This window comes from Indicator indicator, chromosome 4 (assembly GCF_027791375.1).
Source record: "Indicator indicator isolate 239-I01 chromosome 4, UM_Iind_1.1, whole genome shotgun sequence".
Taxonomy (NCBI): Eukaryota; Metazoa; Chordata; class Aves; order Piciformes; family Indicatoridae; genus Indicator; species Indicator indicator.
The window spans coordinates 9,619,579-9,637,580 of record NC_072013.1 but is presented as its reverse complement, the minus strand read 5'-3'; the positions used below and the strand labels follow the sequence as shown (position 1 = coordinate 9,637,580).

Genomic DNA, 18,002 nt, shown 5'->3' with positions numbered 1-18,002 from the left:
CTGGTACTGAGCCTTCTATTCCTTGGCAAGATCAGGAAGAAGTTAGCCAAAGACTAACTGGCAGCTCATTTAATGGAATATCATAGACCTAGCATGATCCAGAATTAGAGCTTGGGACAGAATCTCCAAGCCAGTTGGTGACTGTAGCAAGCATGACACAGACACTGCTTTGTGGGAGCTTGGCATTAACACAGATTGCAGAAAGATTCCTTATCCATGGGCTGAAATATTCTAGCATGGTGGCACAAGTGAACACAAACCCTTTGAACTGTTTACCCCAGACCACAGATGTCACCACATTGAACTTCAGTCTGCTGTTCTTCATCAGCCTTCTGACCTCATCCATACTTGAGCCATGTTGACAACAGAGGTGGGGTTACAGGTGATAAGGAATGGGTATAGATGATATATGTTATGTCTGCATGGAGTTGGCATGGAAATGTGTATGATTCACCAGTCCACCAGGTGATTGCCTGCTTAAGAGGATGCTGGGATGTTGTGGAAGTGTGAGTAAGAAAGCTAGTGGCAATGGCACCGTTCACTTGTGATGTATGAGAGTGCAAACTGCTGAAGTCTTCATACAGCTTCCATGTGATAAGGGTAGGATCTCTTGCTAATTGCATTGAATGCTGCATGGAAAGAGAATGACTTTCTTCAGTGACTGTAGGAAATCATTCTTAATTTCAATGATCCAGTTGTAGCTATAGCTGCCCTCACTACTCTGAGCTGGTACAGAGAACATGGCTTTCTTTGTGTCAGCATTTGTCAAGCAGCTCCCCATAGCTGAGAACACTGCTGTGGTTTTCGGTGATGTTTGCTGTCGGCAGCATGCCACTTCTGTGCTTTACTGTCTTTGCTTTCTGTAATGGAGTGCTGAATCAAAGGTGTGTTTCTACTTCTCACCTTTGAGGTGCTGGTGTTTGTGAAAGTGTGTCCTTGGTGCACACAGGATTGATGGAGCTCAGCTGTGAAGGGTGTGTTCAGCCAATCCACTTTTCAGACACACCAGGCGAGCTTGAGGAGGCTCAGCTGTGCTTGGGGCAACTGTGACCTAGGTTTGCCTGATACAAGGGAGTCACCACTCCCTGGGTCTGAAGAGCCTCTGTAAGTACAGCACTCCTTTGAGTGCTCCCTTTGGCACGGGCATGTGAAACAGGCCAGCCAGCTCTGGCTCACTCTGCAGCATGTTTTCTGGAAAGGAACCAGGGATGAAACATCATTGCCATGCATCAATGCCTTCCACCAGTGCAACCTGCCAGATGCGTTGAAATCACTACTTCTGCTGAAAATCTTCAAAGATCACCTCAGCATGTGGCAAGGTAGTGCCTTGTGCTTTCACATCACCAGTCTTTTGAAGGGGTATGTTGCAAGAGGAATCTGTGTGATTCTAATGCAGGCTTGTCAAGAGCAAAGCTTTGGTGACAAGGAAAGTAAGAGGGCGGTGATAGGTGCAGGATATGTATAGGCAAGCAGGAGGGGAGTATGAGGTAAGAGACTAAATAGATCAAAACTTAATGGGCAAGCAGGCTTGCTTTAAAAATGAGGAAAATAGATTCTCAAAAAACAACAAAACAAACTCAAAACACACCAGGAGAAGATGAGGCAACTAATCAGTCAAGCATTAAAAATATATGAAATAGCTGAAGTGATTGCAGTGTGGGTATGAGAATATTCTGTAGTCCTTAAGTACAAGCAGACACAGTATGTGATGCACAGAAGGCATGACTCTCAGCTATTAAGCAGTTGGTTTTCTATTTCAAATCAACTCAAGGGACAAGTTACAGTTCTATAGTGACTGATGCTGTGTGGTGCAGGACCTCTGTTTCTTCATAGATAGTTATGCAGAAGATCAGGCATTTTACAAGGAGGACTGACTTCCCGATGTAATGCTGAGGAATGCTTTGTGGAGAATTGCTTGCCTGCCACAGTGTCCTTGGGAGGGACTGGGCAAGTTATTCAGGGAGACTTTCACTACAGCCACTAATTTTATCTTTCTTATTCTGCTGTTGACCAGTTTGAGAGTATGGGTCTTACTAACAGAGATGCTGAACATTTGTACCTGCAGCCAAAGTTAATGGGAGCTGTTCCACAGTGTTGTTACGCTGTGTCTTAGGAAAAGCAAAGATTGACACCTCAGTTTGGGCTTCTGAAGTTAGTGGGTACTTTACATATTAACTTATCTTCCCTTCAGTGTTTTCCCTCTAAGATATGAATAAAACAGTTCATGTAACAGAGATTGTGAGACAAAATTCATTAACATTTGGAAAGCAATCTACTACTGCAGTGATGGCTGTCTTAAAACTACCATGCTGTTCAGTATCTCACTTTACAGTAGATGTCCAGTAAGAAAAGTAAAAATGGTAAAGCCAATGAGGACAGAATAATAAAAAAAAAAGCTGCTTCTTATGGAGTCAGGGATTGTTTGTTTACACTGAATGAACAGGAACTACAATATGTTATTATATAATTAAAGACTATATCATGAGCTTTGCAGAAAAGTGTTGCTATAAAGAGGATCAGGTGTCTGAACAGGTTCCAGTGGTGCAAGGTGCTGACACATGGCAACAACATTTCATCCTCCTCTCCTTTCCAAAGCACGTGCTGCAATGAGCCAGAGCTGGCTGGCCCATTTCACATGCTCATGCCAAAGAGAGCGCTCAAAGGAGTGCTCTACTTGGAGAGGCTCTTCAGGCCCAGGAAGAGGTGGCTGTCTTGTATCAAGCAACCCTAAGTCCACAGCTGCTTCAAGCACAGCTGAGCCTTTTCATGCTCACCTGGTGTGTCTGAAGAGTGGGATGGCTGAATGCACCCTTCACAGCTGAGCTCCATCAATCCCTTGTGTGTACTGTGCTCAGGAATCTCCGTAGAAGGTAACTTCTGAAGACTAGTGAGTGTCTACTAAAGAAATGACCTTGGGTTTCTACATTTTTCCTCCAGATTTGGTCAGGTTGATTTCTGCTCTTGCAGTGGTCTGTTCCTGCTTTGAAAACTTTTCGCTTGCCAAATTTCCATTTCCTCCCTCAAAATTCAAAGCTGAAGAGCTATTCGGGAGCTTCATCAGAAATTTTGTACTGAGACAGGTAGTTACCTTTTTCTAGCTTTGGAAATGGTTCAAGTTTTGTGGGAATTGTTCAGTCTGAAGCCAAGAGGTTTTGCCCTTTTCTGAGGTGAGTAACTTAGAGCAATTCTTAGGGGAATGAGACACAGAAACAAGACTTCTTGTGCATTGGTGCTTTAGTGGCTGTGCAGGAAGGTTTTGAGACCCTGATCTTCTGAAAGAGGCAGAGCTACAGCAAGTCTTAAAAGGTGGCCTCTGTGTTTTCCTCCATCGCTGTACGCTTATGCGGTGCAGCGATAGGATAAAAATCTGTGAGCAGTGCTCGAGCGTGCAGATTGGCTGTTTGTTATCTTTGTGGGGTTTGAGTGGGTTGTTGGCTAAGTGCACATGGCCTGAATGTTCTCATCATGATAAGCTCTGCTTACTGTGGGCTTCCTCCTCAGCTATTCCCACCCATGCACGTTCTGTAGGAGCAGCAGTGTTGGTTCCACAAAGGGTCAGCTTTGTTCAGAGGAGAATGTAATCCGTAGAGACTAGGAAGCCTTCCTACGCTCCAGCTTTTACTTTTCACAATGTGAAATGCTGACTGTCAGAATTTGGGGCTGATAGCTGGCTATAGTTTGTTTTGTCTTTGTGGATTTAGATAAGGTACATTTTTGCCTCCTTTGTGCTAACCCTGAAGAAGTAAGGAATTGAATCCCAAGGTATTCATTTCAGGACATTTCCTCCCATTCTGTTGAAAATCCTATGAAAGGTTTTTGAAGTGGAGATTCTTTACTTCCAAGTGCTTTTTGCCACCATGGCTACCAAAGGCGTTCAGTGGAAAAAAATATTCCAATGTTAAAACTGGAGTGACAGAAAAGCAACAATCTCTTTTTCCATGCCTGGTTATCCATTGGGATTTTCTGCATTATCTCCAGCAATGCATCCTCTCCCATTGCTGTAGTTGTGTGTGTTGCTCCCAGTCTGCCTTTTCAGTCTTCTGGCAGCAATCTTGTTTTGATCAAAGTTTGAATGGCTATGGGATGATTGTAACTAACTCACCAATTTTTACATTGCACTCCTCAAGAAAAAGAGCAGACAGGGCAGCAAAATCAGTCTTGGCTTGTGAAATAACTTCGCTTGCGAAATAACTTCGCTTGCATGGCTTTGTTCCCCTGTGTGCAGTGTAAACCATAAACCACCTGCGAATGGTATTTCCAGTGTCTGTCTTGTATGCTGAGACCTGGTGTGTTGATGTTGGTCACTCTGGGATTTTGCAGCCCATGTCAAATCTGGCATAGAAGTTGCTGCTTGCTCCATATTTCAGGAGGCTGGTGTAGGTGTTTGTGCAAGCTATGGGAACGTGGCTTGCAGTTCTGTTGCTAGGAGCCAACAGTATGAAATTCATCTAAGTTTTATGGGGGTTTTTATTGTCTCTTACTATGAGATGAAAGTTTTGATAGATACATGGTCTGTGTATAAACTACACCTCGTTTATTTTTGGGTGGGTTCACTTCTTAATAACTGGCAATTGATGTGCTTCTGAAATGCTGGGATCTCCAGGATCTCGACTGTAAACGTGTTTGTTTACCTTCAGGGTAGAGGAAACATACTCTGTACAACACACTCACCACTGTCAAACACCCACAACTCTTCAGGGAGGCAGATGCCTTGTTTCAGTTTCAGTCTTTCATTGAGTCACTCCTGCTTATGTAATGTCTGAATCTGACTCTCTTAAGGGTTACATTGTGGAAATTTAAAGTCCTAAATAACCTCTTGTCTGCTGGGACTACCTGCTTCTCTTATGGAGGAGGAATTCAGCTTGTCTTTCATGTGCTGTTTTGTTAACAGAAATTCTCTTTTGATCCTGAAGATTTGTTCAAGGGAGGAGTAATCTTTTCTCTGGATTCCTTACATAGTTCCTAGTGTTGACTTGGGGCAGGAAGAGGTTCTCTAAGGATTAGGTTTGCTTCAAAAACAAACAACTGCCTTGTAACACAGAAGGGCCTCTCACTCTTATTGGTGAAGGCAAAGTTCCCCATTTCTATTTAATTTGGGGGTTCTCCATCCTTGCCACATTCCATCTGTGGGTTCCCATCTTGCCTGGAGCACTGCCCTCACTTGTTCTGCTAACCAAAATAGGAGTGTGTTGGTTTGGTTAGGTTTTGCTGTTTGCTTTCTGGTGTTTTTTTGTTTTGTTTTGTTTTAAATCCTTTCAACACAGTGGTTTGGAATAATCTCACAGTGCCTGTGTTAAAGCTCAGAGTTATTAAAGTGGTTGCTGAAGGATGTGGCTTGCCCCTAGGTAAATACCACACCCTGCTAAGTAACAGCAGTCTGTGGCCTGCTGACACTGGTATTCCATTGCCAAGGGTGGGCCTTGTTTGAACAGCAGCCTGCATGGTAGGTGAAGCAGTAACTGCTTGTGCTCCTTCAGAGGAAAATGGAGGTGTGGGCTTGGAGGAGACAAGGAGGGGAGGAGAGGCGGTGTGCTGGACTTTGTCTTGTGGTGGATGAGAAGAGCAGATGGCAAACTGTTAACAGCGTAGATCTGATCTGTTGTTTTTTTTTTTATGACCTATTTTTAGACTCTAATAATCCTTTTCACTGAACACTATCTTGTTGCTTATTTGAGTACTTGACTGCCTTGTTTGAGTGCCTCTAATTTAGTTTACAAGCATTAATTACTGAAATCGTTCAACGGTGTTGTGAAGTACAGCCTGGAGTTGTGGGAACTGGAGCCAGAGAAAGGACACGCGTTTGGACCTAGGTCCCATACTGAAGCAGTGGAGTTGGCTCAGGCCTCTTGCAAATGAGTCCATGATATTTTGGGATGTTAGAAGCTGAATTGTTGTGATAGGAAAGGAAGAAAATGTGCAAGTACGTTATAAAAACAAATACCTGTCAGTAATCTCTTTGTGCATATGTACATGTGTGTGTACAATGATTTCAGAAATCTGGATTTGCAGACAAGTGTTGGTGTGAGGCACTTAAGGTTTTGTTGTTTTTTTTTTTTTAGTCAGTATTTTAATATTTTTTTTAAGAAGTGTCTTCCCTGTCCTGCAGGATGTAGGTGTTTTTAGACTACTCATGATGAACTGTCTTGGTGCTTGTGACCAAAACTCCTTTAAGAGCATTGCACCTCATTGGCACTAGGATCAGCCTAGTTGTATCTTGCTTGCAGGTGTCCCCTGTGACTGAGCTAGACCATGATTTCACAGGCATTTCTTGATCCTGTTTGAATACTCCTTGAGACCCCTGGAAAGCCTTTTTCCTGTATCTCAAGACAGTCGCTGCGCTGAGACCTCAGAATAAACAAACACGATTCTTTCAGCCTCAACAGTACCATGTTTGTTACTGGTCCCTGAACTTTCCTTCAGTTTGTCAAAACTTTCAAGGAATAGTGCCCAAAATAGAGCAGAGTTATCACAGGTAACCAGTAGCTTCTTACAGCAGCCTTAACTTTATCCTTGTGCTTCCTATTCTTTTCCACAGGAAAAAAAATAATAGCGCGTTAGTCTTTCACTGCTACAGTGTTTACATTCCTTTTGGGCAATATCTTAAAGTCTTACAGGGCATGACTTCTGAGGTCCTTATAATGAGGATGCCTTGAAAGTGTAGTAAGCTCTCAACATGTGTTCCCTAACCTGAGCTATGAAGAGAGGAGTCTTTGACCAGCTAACAGAAGGCAACTTTGCAATTTCTGTTTGATGATAGTGTTTTGTGGCAAATGGGGAACTGTCATAATGGATGAGCATTAAAAATTCCCTTAATTTCTCTTTATCTGTTCTGACTGGAGATTCTTTTATGGCCACTGAGTCCCTGGAGCATTAAACTGGTGGTGATCCTAGCCCTGAACTTGCTGGGCAGACAGGATAGAGCTCTGTGTCTGGGTAACAGTTTGCACCACCTTGGCAAATACGATGAAGCGCATGCTCAGCTTCCTTCCCAAGTGCCTGGAGTTCACTCAGGAGAGATTAGCTTCTTGAGGTTTTTCCTGGCTTGTTGCCATAGCACAGTCTCTCTTGGTGTTACGCAGAAACTACCCCAGATTTAAATGAGTTGGCACTCGTCTAGTACCTCTGGATTTGAGGTCATACACTGCTCACAAATGAAGTGTTTGTGCCTTAAATGTTCTTATGTGTTAGGCTGGACCTGTTTTTTGGTCTATGTGTAGAGAAGTATGCATGTGTCTGGGTTTCAAGTGATCCAAATTATTCATCCTGTTTGGTACTTCTCTGTCCTACCCAATAGGATGTTAGGCACATTTGTCATCTAAAGAGTGTTGTCTCTCTAGATGTCCCCTTCCCGTGACTGGTGATGTCAGTCAGTGACCCATGAAAAGCAGAGAATAAATGGAGAAATCTGAGATTGCTAAACTGTGGTGTAGGGAGTTTTTGAAGACTTATACTGCAGTTGTTTTGGAGGTTAAGAAAGATTTCTTTCCTTCTGTCACACCATCTGCTAAAGTGATGTTTGATTTACCACAAAATTGTCTGGGTGATGGACAGCCTGGATAAATCTCAAATGTCTGGGCTCTGCAAATGAGTCAACTTTCCTATAGTGAAGAACTTTCCATTTACTTCTTGGATAATAATGTTTTAGTTTCCAGCAAGTCTGGCAGAGCCCTGGTGGGGACAGAACCTCTTTGGTTTGGTTTTCCCATGTTCAGTAGGGACAGGTGGCAGAGCTCCATCCTACTGGAGAAGCAGTGTCTATCAGAGCAGAGCACAAGCTTTGAAGGCAGAGGTAACTGCCATGTTTAAAGCCTGCTATCAAAAGTAGATGTTTCGGTATCCCTGTTCCTACTAAACTAAAATCTACCTTCCTGTCAACAGAACTGGATTTTACAGCATCTCTGAGAAAGGTGAGGGAAACCCTTGTGACAGTGCAACTTTAAAGCCATCTAATTCCTTGACTATCTGGCCTTTGGCCTGGAAATGATGGAAAGGTTGTAGATACTTCACTTGATAATGATCAGAAAGAAAATGCCACTGTTGATTCCTGCAGAATAGTCAGCAGGCTGTGACTCCTGATGCTGGTTGCAGAAAGGCAAGCAGTGCTTTAACTTCTTCAGGCTTCACTTTCCTCTGATTTAGAGAGGATCTGGTCCTGGAAGTACAAGTAGAATTGAACTGTGGGGTGGGACATTTCTTCCTTTAGTCTACACATGTGAATGCCCAACAAGCTTTCTAAGTATCCCAAAGGGTAGCAAAGCCAAACCACATTTGCATCTCACAGCATGGCAAGGCATGACAGAGGAGCCTGAGGCTTCTGTCTTGCAGTGTAGTTTCTGCTTACTGTATTAGGTGTTTCTCATGATTCTGAAGATTTTACCCAGCCCATCTTGAGTGTGGTACAAACAGGAAACAAAACCCCTGCAGTCAGAGGATACACCTGCCAAATGCTGCTTGAGCAGCTGTGGCCCTCACCCGTGGTTGGGTGCAAAACCAGAAGTTTTAAGGACTGAGCACAGGCTGAACACCCTTTCTTGTCAATGATTTGGAGGCTGGATGGTGAAAAGAGGGAGGGAAAGGTGAAGGTGTAGTCATAGTTTGCCTGGCAGTCTGATGGGAGGTGCTGATCAGGAAGTTGCTCATCCAGCACGCAAACTGCTGTTCTTTAGGAACATTTGTTCTCCCTTGCTGTTGATCATTAGTCTTAGAGCTCCAGCTGGCACTCATACACCACAGGGAGATCAGCTGTGTGACAAAGCAGGGAGTGTTAGTTCCCTTGGGGACTGAAGCAGATATGATGATGATGGTCAAGGCTCCCAAGACATTTGTCATGTGGAGGTTTAGTGATTTCCTTGATCAGGGACATGGTTGCTCTGTTTGTATTCCCTGAGTGACAGCTGACAGCATTTGAAGTCATGTTGAACCTTGGCAGAAGGACAGTCACAGTGATTGGGCCAAATTATAAGTTGATGTTGATTTGCATAGCTCCTCTGACAGTGAGAAGACTGATGCTGCTGCATGTCAGGTCAGGGCACTTTAAAGCCAGCATCTCCAGAGTTTGTGCTGGGCTATCCATTGCTGCAAGTTACCACAGAGCACATTTCACTTCCACAAAGCAATTTGCTGACAGGGAGGGAGAGGAGATGAGAAATGTGAACATGGCTTGTTGCTTCACCTTTGAGAGCTGTCTCCTAGTGCACATGGTCATCTGTACATCTCTTCTGCGTTTCTGGAGAAGAGGAGGCTGAGGGGAGACTTTCTCACTCTCTGCAACTCCATGAAAGGAAGTCGGAGTGAAGTGGGGGTTGTGCCACACTTCTGTCTAGCAAAGTGATAGGACAAGAGGAAATGACCTCAAGATATACCAGGGGAGGTTTGGGTTGGATATTAGATTAAACTTCATCCCTGAAAGGGTTCTCAAGCACTGGAAGAGGGTTCCCAGAGAGGTGATTGAATCCACATCTCTGGAGGTGTTTAAAAGATGCAGAGATGTGGTGTTCAGACATGGTTTAGCACCAGACTTAGTAGAGTTAGGTCATGGTTGGACTCAATGACCTTAAAGCTCTTTTCTAACCAAAAACTATTCTATTTTGCTTCTGGACCTAAATACCTTTTCAATTTTTTTTCTAGTGATGAGCAATCACTACTGTGTGGACTAGTGCTTGTGTGCATCAGGAACTTGTTTACTGCCTGGGGACAGGAGATGATGAAATGTAACAACCAGGCTAAAAGAGCTTCACCTTACCTTGGGAGCTGAATCAAGTATTGTGCTCAGAAACTCAGCTGAAAAGGTTTGTGTGAGTGTTTGCTCACATACTCCTGTTGGAGCTTGCTTGGGGAGCATTCTTGTTGACTTGCTCTTTCACCTCCCACCCATTGAGATCTTTGTCTTGATTTGTGATTCATATCTGATTCAGTCAAGTGGGTAGTAGACTTGGCAGTGAGAATCTCCTTAGTCTGAGGATTCCAGGAACCTTTAATAGGGGGTAAAAGCACAGAAACCAGCTGCTGAAAGTATAATGGAAGTGCCTTACATGGCACATTCAGGGATGTATCTGTGATTTGGGTCATTTTTGTTTTAGCTGTGGGCTAATCTTGCACCTTGTTGCCCTTCACAGAACCTTTATGGATATTGAAGTTATATTTCTCTCAAGGAATGATGGAAACATGACATGTATGCCTCAGTTTCTCCATTGCAGTATGATGCCTTGTTAGGTCTTCTGAGTGTCTTCAAACCTCAAAAGGTCCCTAGTGTAGGAATTGTTATAGTCTGGACACTTACGGGAAAGGAAAAGGAAAGGAAAAAAAAAAAGAAAAAGTGAAATTTTGCTTTACTGCAATGAAAGGCTTTTACTAAGCTGCTTTTGCTATTTAGAAAGTGTGTATGTAGGTGTTTAGATCTGTATATATTACTGGATGAATAATTTGTTCTTACTGAGCATAAAAATGTCTGCTGCTCCAGGATCTCACTCTGACCTAGTGAACTGCCTGCCTGTTTCACATCTGCAAAGACAACTACACTAAGCCTCTAACTGAGAGCTCTCAAAACCAAAATCTCTCAGCAGGCAAATTCTGTGACTGTAACCAGAAAGATACCAGGTTGCTCAGCAGCTCTTGCTCTTTTCTAAAGTTTTGGGTTTGTTTTTAATATAACATCACTCAAATCCCCAGATCTCTCCATGAGAAGAAACCGTATGGTTGGCTGCCCCAGAGCTGCATTCCCTTGAACAAATGAAATTCCTAATAACCTTTGAAGTTGGCAGCTGTGAAGCTGCAGCCCTGGAAAACTCCTTGGTTTGGGGGGAATTACACAAAAACAACTTGTCTTGACAGAATATTGTGATTTTCACAGAGCAATAGATTATTTGTTGAAGTGTTTGTGTTTATTTTTAATAGGTTGTAATTACAGTACTGTAGTTGCTGATTACATCGTCAGAGTGAGAAGCATGTCTAATTACAGGGTAATTAAATGAGGCTAGTAATTGTCTTGGTTGTGGTCTGCTCAAAATGATTTTTTATGGAAGCTTTTTATGGTAATGGCAGATAGTGGCTGCCTGGAGATAGACAAAAGTGAAGTTTTGTTTGGGCTGGGCTTAGTTCATTAAAATAACATGGTTAGAAGCTTTGGACCTACATTTAAGTTCTTTGTCTGTGCAGGTCCAGTATGTCAGTCAAAGGCAAATTCAAATGAAGTGACAGTACTGGTTAAGGAGAACAAATCTGAATGATAATTTCATTTTCTAATTGAATTAAGTAAAATGGCATAAAGAATTATAAAACCAAACTAGCTTTCAAGCTGGTTTAGTTTTAATAAACGAAGGTAATTAAAACAGTCCAGGATTTTGCAGATAAAATGGACTCTATGGGGTTTTAAAAACATTCCAATGAGTTGAGTAAATGCATAGACTATAAAAAGTAAAATTGAAACAATGGTAAAACTATAAACCATACAGAGAGTTTAAAAGGAACAAATATTAACAGGTATCAAATATTTGCAGGACTAGATCCTGCTACTTACTCAGACTGATACTGACGACAGCTCCGTGAATAATCTCAAGGACTTGATGAGGATTTGTTGTATCACACAGAGAATAATATGGGTGCTGGTGTGCGACCCAGCAAGGAGGAGGGGGAAGCACGGCAGCAAGGTGAGCTGCTGGAGGATGACTCATGCTGTGTGTGGATAAGTTATGACTGATACACAGCTTAGTAATAAGAGCCTTGGGCCTGCCGGTGGAATGCAGCTCCAGCGGATGGCTGATGACTTCCCAGGTGTTACTGCGCCAGTCAGTCTTGTTCTGTGTCCAGTACTGTGTTCTAACAGGGGCCAGCACCCATCATCCTCTCACGTGCTTGCCCCCTGCATCTGCTGGGATTGCCAGGCAAGGTTTTGCTTGGTGCATTTTGGGCACGTGGCTTTTACACAATTATTGCAAAACCCACGTAGTAACTTTCTGATAATTAAGAGTTTTCTTTCTGTACTCCTTGCAAGTCCCTGAGGAAGAATCTTGTTCCTTCTAGGAGTTAGTGAGACACTGAGTAGGCAGTGGCAACCAGCATTGCAGATCAGATTTCAGCCCCCAGGTCCCAGAGTGGTTGAGTTTAGCCTACATGATGTAAAAATTTTTAAGAGAACAGGAGATTATGATGACTGACAATTAAGTAATCTTTCTTAAAGCCTTTTAGGGGGAAAAAAAAGAGAGAAGATTACAAAGAAATTTCTCAGTAGCCTTTTGTTTCTTGCTGTCATAATAGCTCTCAGTAGGTTTGTGTAGGCTTTGAACTAGTGCACAAAAAAAGACAACACCAAGTTGGATAAAGGAACTGCTGAAATTTTCCTGGAAAAAGACTCAAGGGTCATTGTTTACTGCTGAATTTCCATGAATATTTACCAGCTCAGGCAAGAAACTTATCCTCTGTTCTGCTGCTGATGGAAGAATGAACTTTTTTAGGGATCCTGTTGATTCGTGCTGCACTTCACTACACTTTTATTCTTTGACTCACTGTAGTGTCAAGTAACATGCTAGGATTGTTAAAATGGATGGATTTTTTTTCCTCTGGGGGGAAAAGAAAGGAAAGGGGGTTTTTATATTCCAGCCCCCAATACTTAGTAGTTTAGATGTGATTAGTATTTTTTAACTGTTGTAACTTGATTCACTCAGGACTCAATTCTGCAACTTCTTGTGTATGTTACCTGTTTGTTAGTCCTTGCCTGAGGGTAGTTATATGTATTTAAGATGCTGACAGAACCGTCAACAGAACTTTGTTTTTGCTTTACCCTTAAATAAGGGGTGAGATTGATTTATTTATATTTTTTCCAGATAGTAGAAAGATGTTCAGGCCCATGTTCTCTGTTGCTCCTAGGAGTCAGAGTGGCTCTTCTGTCCCTGAGGGATTTGGTGTATGCTCAGAAACAGATTTCAGTTGTTCTGTACTGCCTGTAAAGCAACAACAGCAACTGAACCCCTCCCCTCCTGGGAATCTGCACTGATCTGTTCAGTGATCTTAGCTGTTAGGATGTTATACGCCTTGTCCTATAATGGTGGGAAGGTTTCAGGAAAGCCTAGTGTTCCCAGGGATTAATTCCTGGGGACAGTGAGGCCTGCAACATCAACACTTTAAAATGGAAGAAAGGCCTCCAGTTTTGTGTGTTTTCCTTGGCCAAATTCTGCTGGTGTAATTGGGCAGGATCATCACACTGGTGCTTCTGCATACTGGTAATGCATGAGGTTGTGCTCTTACCATGAGAAGAAATCTGGAGAAAGCTGTGCTCACAGGAAGCAATGGCTCTCAATTGCTGCTCATCTTTGCTGTTTCTTAATGGATAGCCATGATGGAAACACCTACCTTTATCCAAGGTGGAACAGATTGAGAATACCTCCTCTGGCTAGCATCCTACCTGTGTACACCAGTGCTTACACAGAGCAAACTACCACCTCTGCTATGTGGATGTGTGCTTCTCCTCAGTGCTGTGCTTCTTGTTCAGAAAGCTGATTCAAAAGAGTAATCCAAGAGCCTGTGGGGACCAAGCCACAGTCCTTTGTGTGCATTGTGGCTGCACTGTGGGACTTGGTTCTCCCATTCTCTTCCCCTGAATTTGTTTGTTTGCTTCCAGGGACACGGTTCTAGTGGCACAGCCCAGCACGTTGCAGACCAGTTGGCAGGAAACTTGCTTTTTCCCTCTTTAGCATCCCACACCATTCATTGCTTAGGGAGATGCATCCAGAGTGTCAGTTACAGTTCACACCAAGTAACTTACGTGCTGAATCTAAAAACGTTAATAGTTCTTGTGTTTGATTCTTGGCCCATTTGGAATGGCTTCCTATTGGAAAACTCTTGAGTATATTGATTCTGAGACACATAAAAGGGTATCACTATAATCCTGATACAGAGGTAATCTGAGTTTTCTTGAGTATATGTGAATAGCATACACCAGCTGGGGATCTAGAAGAAACGAGGACTTGGGGAAACCCAGGCAGAGCAAAAGATGAAGGACGACTGAGGAGGAGCCTGAAAGAAACAGGGACTGAGGTAGGAATGGACTGTAAATAGATGGGCAGTGGTAGCAGCTCTCTTTGCCACTGCAGTGTAAGGCAGTGATTTGAAAAGCCATTGCTAACAAAGAGGAAGAGATCTTGCTTTAGAAATAGAAGTGAGAAAGATTCCTCCTACAACAGGCACACAAAGTTTTCATCTTCCCACTCACACCACTGCTCCAACAGTATGCAGCCCTGTTTGCATCCTGGCAATTTGCATCCTGGGCTGAGTGAGTTGAGACATTGGAAGCTGGGGTAGAGGAAAGTGCAACTGCTGAACCCCTACTGATGGCATCATGGCCCATGGGATGGGTCTGGAAGCACCTCCTGGCTCTAGCCTCACACTTTTCCCCTGTCTTGAAGGGGAGAAAGGTTTGTTGAAGAGATTATTTAAAACACAAAAATAATTAAACATTGTCAGTGTCTGCTTATAGGATAGGTAGCTTAAACCTAGTCATCCAAGGCCAGTTGTAACCTGAGCAGCGAAGTCCACTTGAGCTGCAGCTGAAGTTGGCCCTTGTCTCTCCTTCCCAACCACAGTACAGAGCTGCAGCTGCTTAGGGTTAGGTGGGAGGGAGGAGGCGGGAAAGCCACTGGGGTGTGATGTTGCATTGACAGTTGATGTACATTGCTTGAAAATCTGTGCTTCTCATCTCTTCTGGATATAGGAGTATGCAAGTCATTGGGAGGCAGGATGCAGTTTGTTAGGAGTGGAGCATTTTGATGAGCATAGGGTCTTTATGGGAGAGTTATGGAGCAGTGCTGACTGCTGAGTAAGGGATGGGGAATAAGGAGTGTTACCCTGAAAACTAGGCTGGATTCTTCAAGAACTGAATCTTTGCTTGGAGTTACATTCAAAGGGCTCACTTTAATTCAAAAGGATGTTTGCTTTCAAGTGTTCTTCAAATAACATAGGGCTGTGCCCCTCTGGAGTGGAAGCAGCAGAGCAGACTGAAGGGCTTCTGCTATCAGAACTCCTCAGTGAAGTCATTGCCCAGCACTGATTTTGGTGAATCCCAATTAGGCCATTGATAAGTCTGCAAATGCAGCCTAATCCCCAGCTATACCTGATTTCAGCAAGACTCCCTCCGCACTAAACAGTCATGCACAAGGATTGTGCAGCCTTGTCTTTTGTTTTCCTGCAAAGTGTCATGTTGTAGGGAACAGAAGAAATAAGCCTGCTGTCCTTGTTTGTAAAGCACACTGGGATCCCATCAAGTGTAACATGAATGCCAGTGGGTTGTGTTTCTCTCCTACCCAGATTTCAGTTCCAGAGCACAAGACTTTTTCCTCTTCTTTTTTCCCTTTCTGCCTCTGTGACAGAGCACTCAGCTGCTATTTGTGAGCAGCTGTTCTGTTTCCCTGCCTGCAGCAGTACCTGGACAGCTGCCCTGTGCCACAACCAAAGGTGGCCAGAGCAGTGCCCAGCTTTGTTAAAAAGTAACAAGGCTGGGAAAGAGGGAAGGGAGCAGAAAAATCCACAGCCTTGTGTAGGTTTCTACTGCATGCTGTCAGTGGGTGCTGAGGGACCTCGGTGAGCTTTGTCTCCAACTACAGATGTATTTTCTATGCGTCGGTCATGGTGAGACTCACCTGTTGCCTTGGAGAAAGCTGTTCATCACGAGGTGATGCTGAGGTTCTCTGGGAAAGGAAGTGTTGCTGGCAGTGGCAAACAGCCTATGGTCATGTCTTGTGGAAACTTAAATGTGCATAAGTGTTTGTTCAGCATCTGCTGTCTGCTTGCTGTGTGACTCAGGCACAGGGAGGGTCAGGTGTGGCTAAGAACAGGCTTGTGATGTGCAGTGTGACTTTTTTATTTCTCTTGGGCAGCTTTCTTGTGCATGGTAGGACATTGTATATCTGAGTGTTTGCCCATTGTTGGGTATAGGTGCATGTTTTTCCAGTGGTGATCATAGTGTCTGCTTTGTGGTTCCACCTTTGAGCGCTTACAAATAAGTAAGGAACAATTCAATGTGCATGAGGCTATGTGGGAGGTTTGTGGCATGTCAGGATTTCAGCTTTTACCCAGCTTAATACTTCTTTTCTTTGTGTTGCAGAAAAAGGCATGGCATACAATTAAAACCATGGTTAACTTACCAGTCATCAGCCCCTTCAAGAAACGCTACTCATGGGTGCAGCTGGCTGGGCATACAGGTGAGACAGTACCTTCAATGTGTTTGTCACTGGAGTGGGGGATGGCATCACCAAGGAAGGGAGTTTCAGTGTTACTCTATTTCCTTCCTTCAGGCAAAAAGGAAGCAGAGAGTATCACAAATCTGGGACTAGAACCTCTTTCTTTTAGTTGTGGTGAGGATAGGGACGGTGGAGTGATACACCTGAATAAAGATTTGAGCAAGGAAGCAACGGGCAGACTCTAGGGAAGGACCAGGCTCCCAATGCGTCCTTGTAAAGTGATAGATATAAAATGAGTGTTAGAAGGAAACAAGAGGGACTGGGGATTTGAAGCCCTAGTTCCATTTGTTGCTTTTAGTTGTGGTATGGGATCATCTTTCTTGTTAGTTCCCTAGTGGCTTCAAAGGATTACTGTCTGTGCCTGATGTGCCTCAGCCCTGGCAAGGACAGTGCTTATAATCCTAACCCAAACCCTTCAGCTGAATGTAAGCCCTTGGGTGGAAAACAAGTCTGGTGGAAATTTACCTTTTGTGTCCCAGGTGTTTGCATTGACAGCCTGTCACTGTTCACTGTATGAGTGCAAGGAGCAGCTCAGGTGGCTGCTTCTGGTTTTGTGTCTGTAGAAGCTGGAAGTGTGCTCCTAATGGAGGATTTGTTTTGTTGGTAAGGCAAAAAACCCCCAACAAACCAGCAAAGAGAAGTCACTGGGTTTGCTTCTGTCGTGCTTCATTTAATTCCTATGCAGCCCTTGTTCTTAAAGTGCCAGTGTGGGGTTTATTGGTACACATGTGGGTAGGCACCTACGCTGCATCGTGCTTTAATGCAGTACCTGAACCACCTCTTTATATGCTAATGCACTAACATGGTGCACTTCAAAGCTGTGCAGAGGAATTGATTTAGTGCTGTGAGTGGAACAACTGTGTTTTGCATGGTGGTGTTGGTGAGGCTGGCCTGTGCTGCTCAGAGTGCCAAGATGACCTGGTCTTACTGTAGTTTTTATCAGAGCATTGATGGGGCTGACTTGATCTGTGTGGAGTGAGGCCTTTCTGGAGGCTTGTAGTAGGGTGGAAAAGGAAGGTTAAGAGTTTACTAGAAGCTGATTAGGAGAGATACAGTTCCAGTTTGCTATAGATAGTTATCTGTGGTTGCGTTCAGTCCATCCTTTTTGCAGCTGTTTGCTCTGATGTGACAAGTTCTTTCTGGACTAAAACCTAGGCCATTACCACCCTCACCCTTGAGCTGAGGCAGCGCCGGTTCCAGGATTTGTCAGTTTGCAATGGCCGAAGGATCCTGCTGTGATAAAAGTTGAGCATTAGTCCCAGGATTAAGGAGGCTCCTTCTTTGGCACCTATTTAACATTGTGTAGATTAAAGGGTACCTCTGCATGAAGCATGTACTTTCCTCAGATGCTACTGGCAGGTTGCAGGACAGGAGAGCACCTGGACAGGAGACTTCAGACAGCTGGAATCTAATTTTTGCCAATTGTGGCCTGCAGCCCTGTTGCTGCAGACTGTCATTTGTCCTGGGTGATGCTCAGACTCAGGGTTATAAAGATGCAGACTCAGGCTACACCTGCAGATTAGCAGCACTCTGGTGAAGGGGCAGGACCTGGAGGTGCAGGCATGCACAGTCAGTGTGTCTGTGTGTGTAGAAAGGACAATGCTTGGCATCTGGCCCATGGGTGGCTGTTTAAGCATCACTGGTTTGACCATGCCACCTCACCATGTACAGACCTGCAGGTATAGCCCATGTGGGGATTAAGGACAAAGCCAGCACTGGCAATGCTAGGCAGCTTTAAAGCAGCCTGTCAGGGGATTAATGAATTCTGGCTCGTGG

At 43.9% G+C, this 18,002-nt stretch overlaps 1 protein-coding gene across 1 annotated transcript in view; it reads left to right on the top strand.

Annotated features, from left to right (window-relative positions):
- The window catches only part of ITPKA (inositol-trisphosphate 3-kinase A), a 35,756-nt gene that overhangs the window by 7,382 nt on the left and 10,372 nt on the right, over positions 1 to 18,002 (top strand). Inside the window, exon 2 of the mRNA XM_054400051.1 lies at positions 16,091 to 16,187. Within this exon, the coding sequence (XP_054256026.1) occupies positions 16,091 to 16,187 (97 nt within the window). The remainder of the gene's footprint in view (positions 1 to 16,090; positions 16,188 to 18,002) is intronic.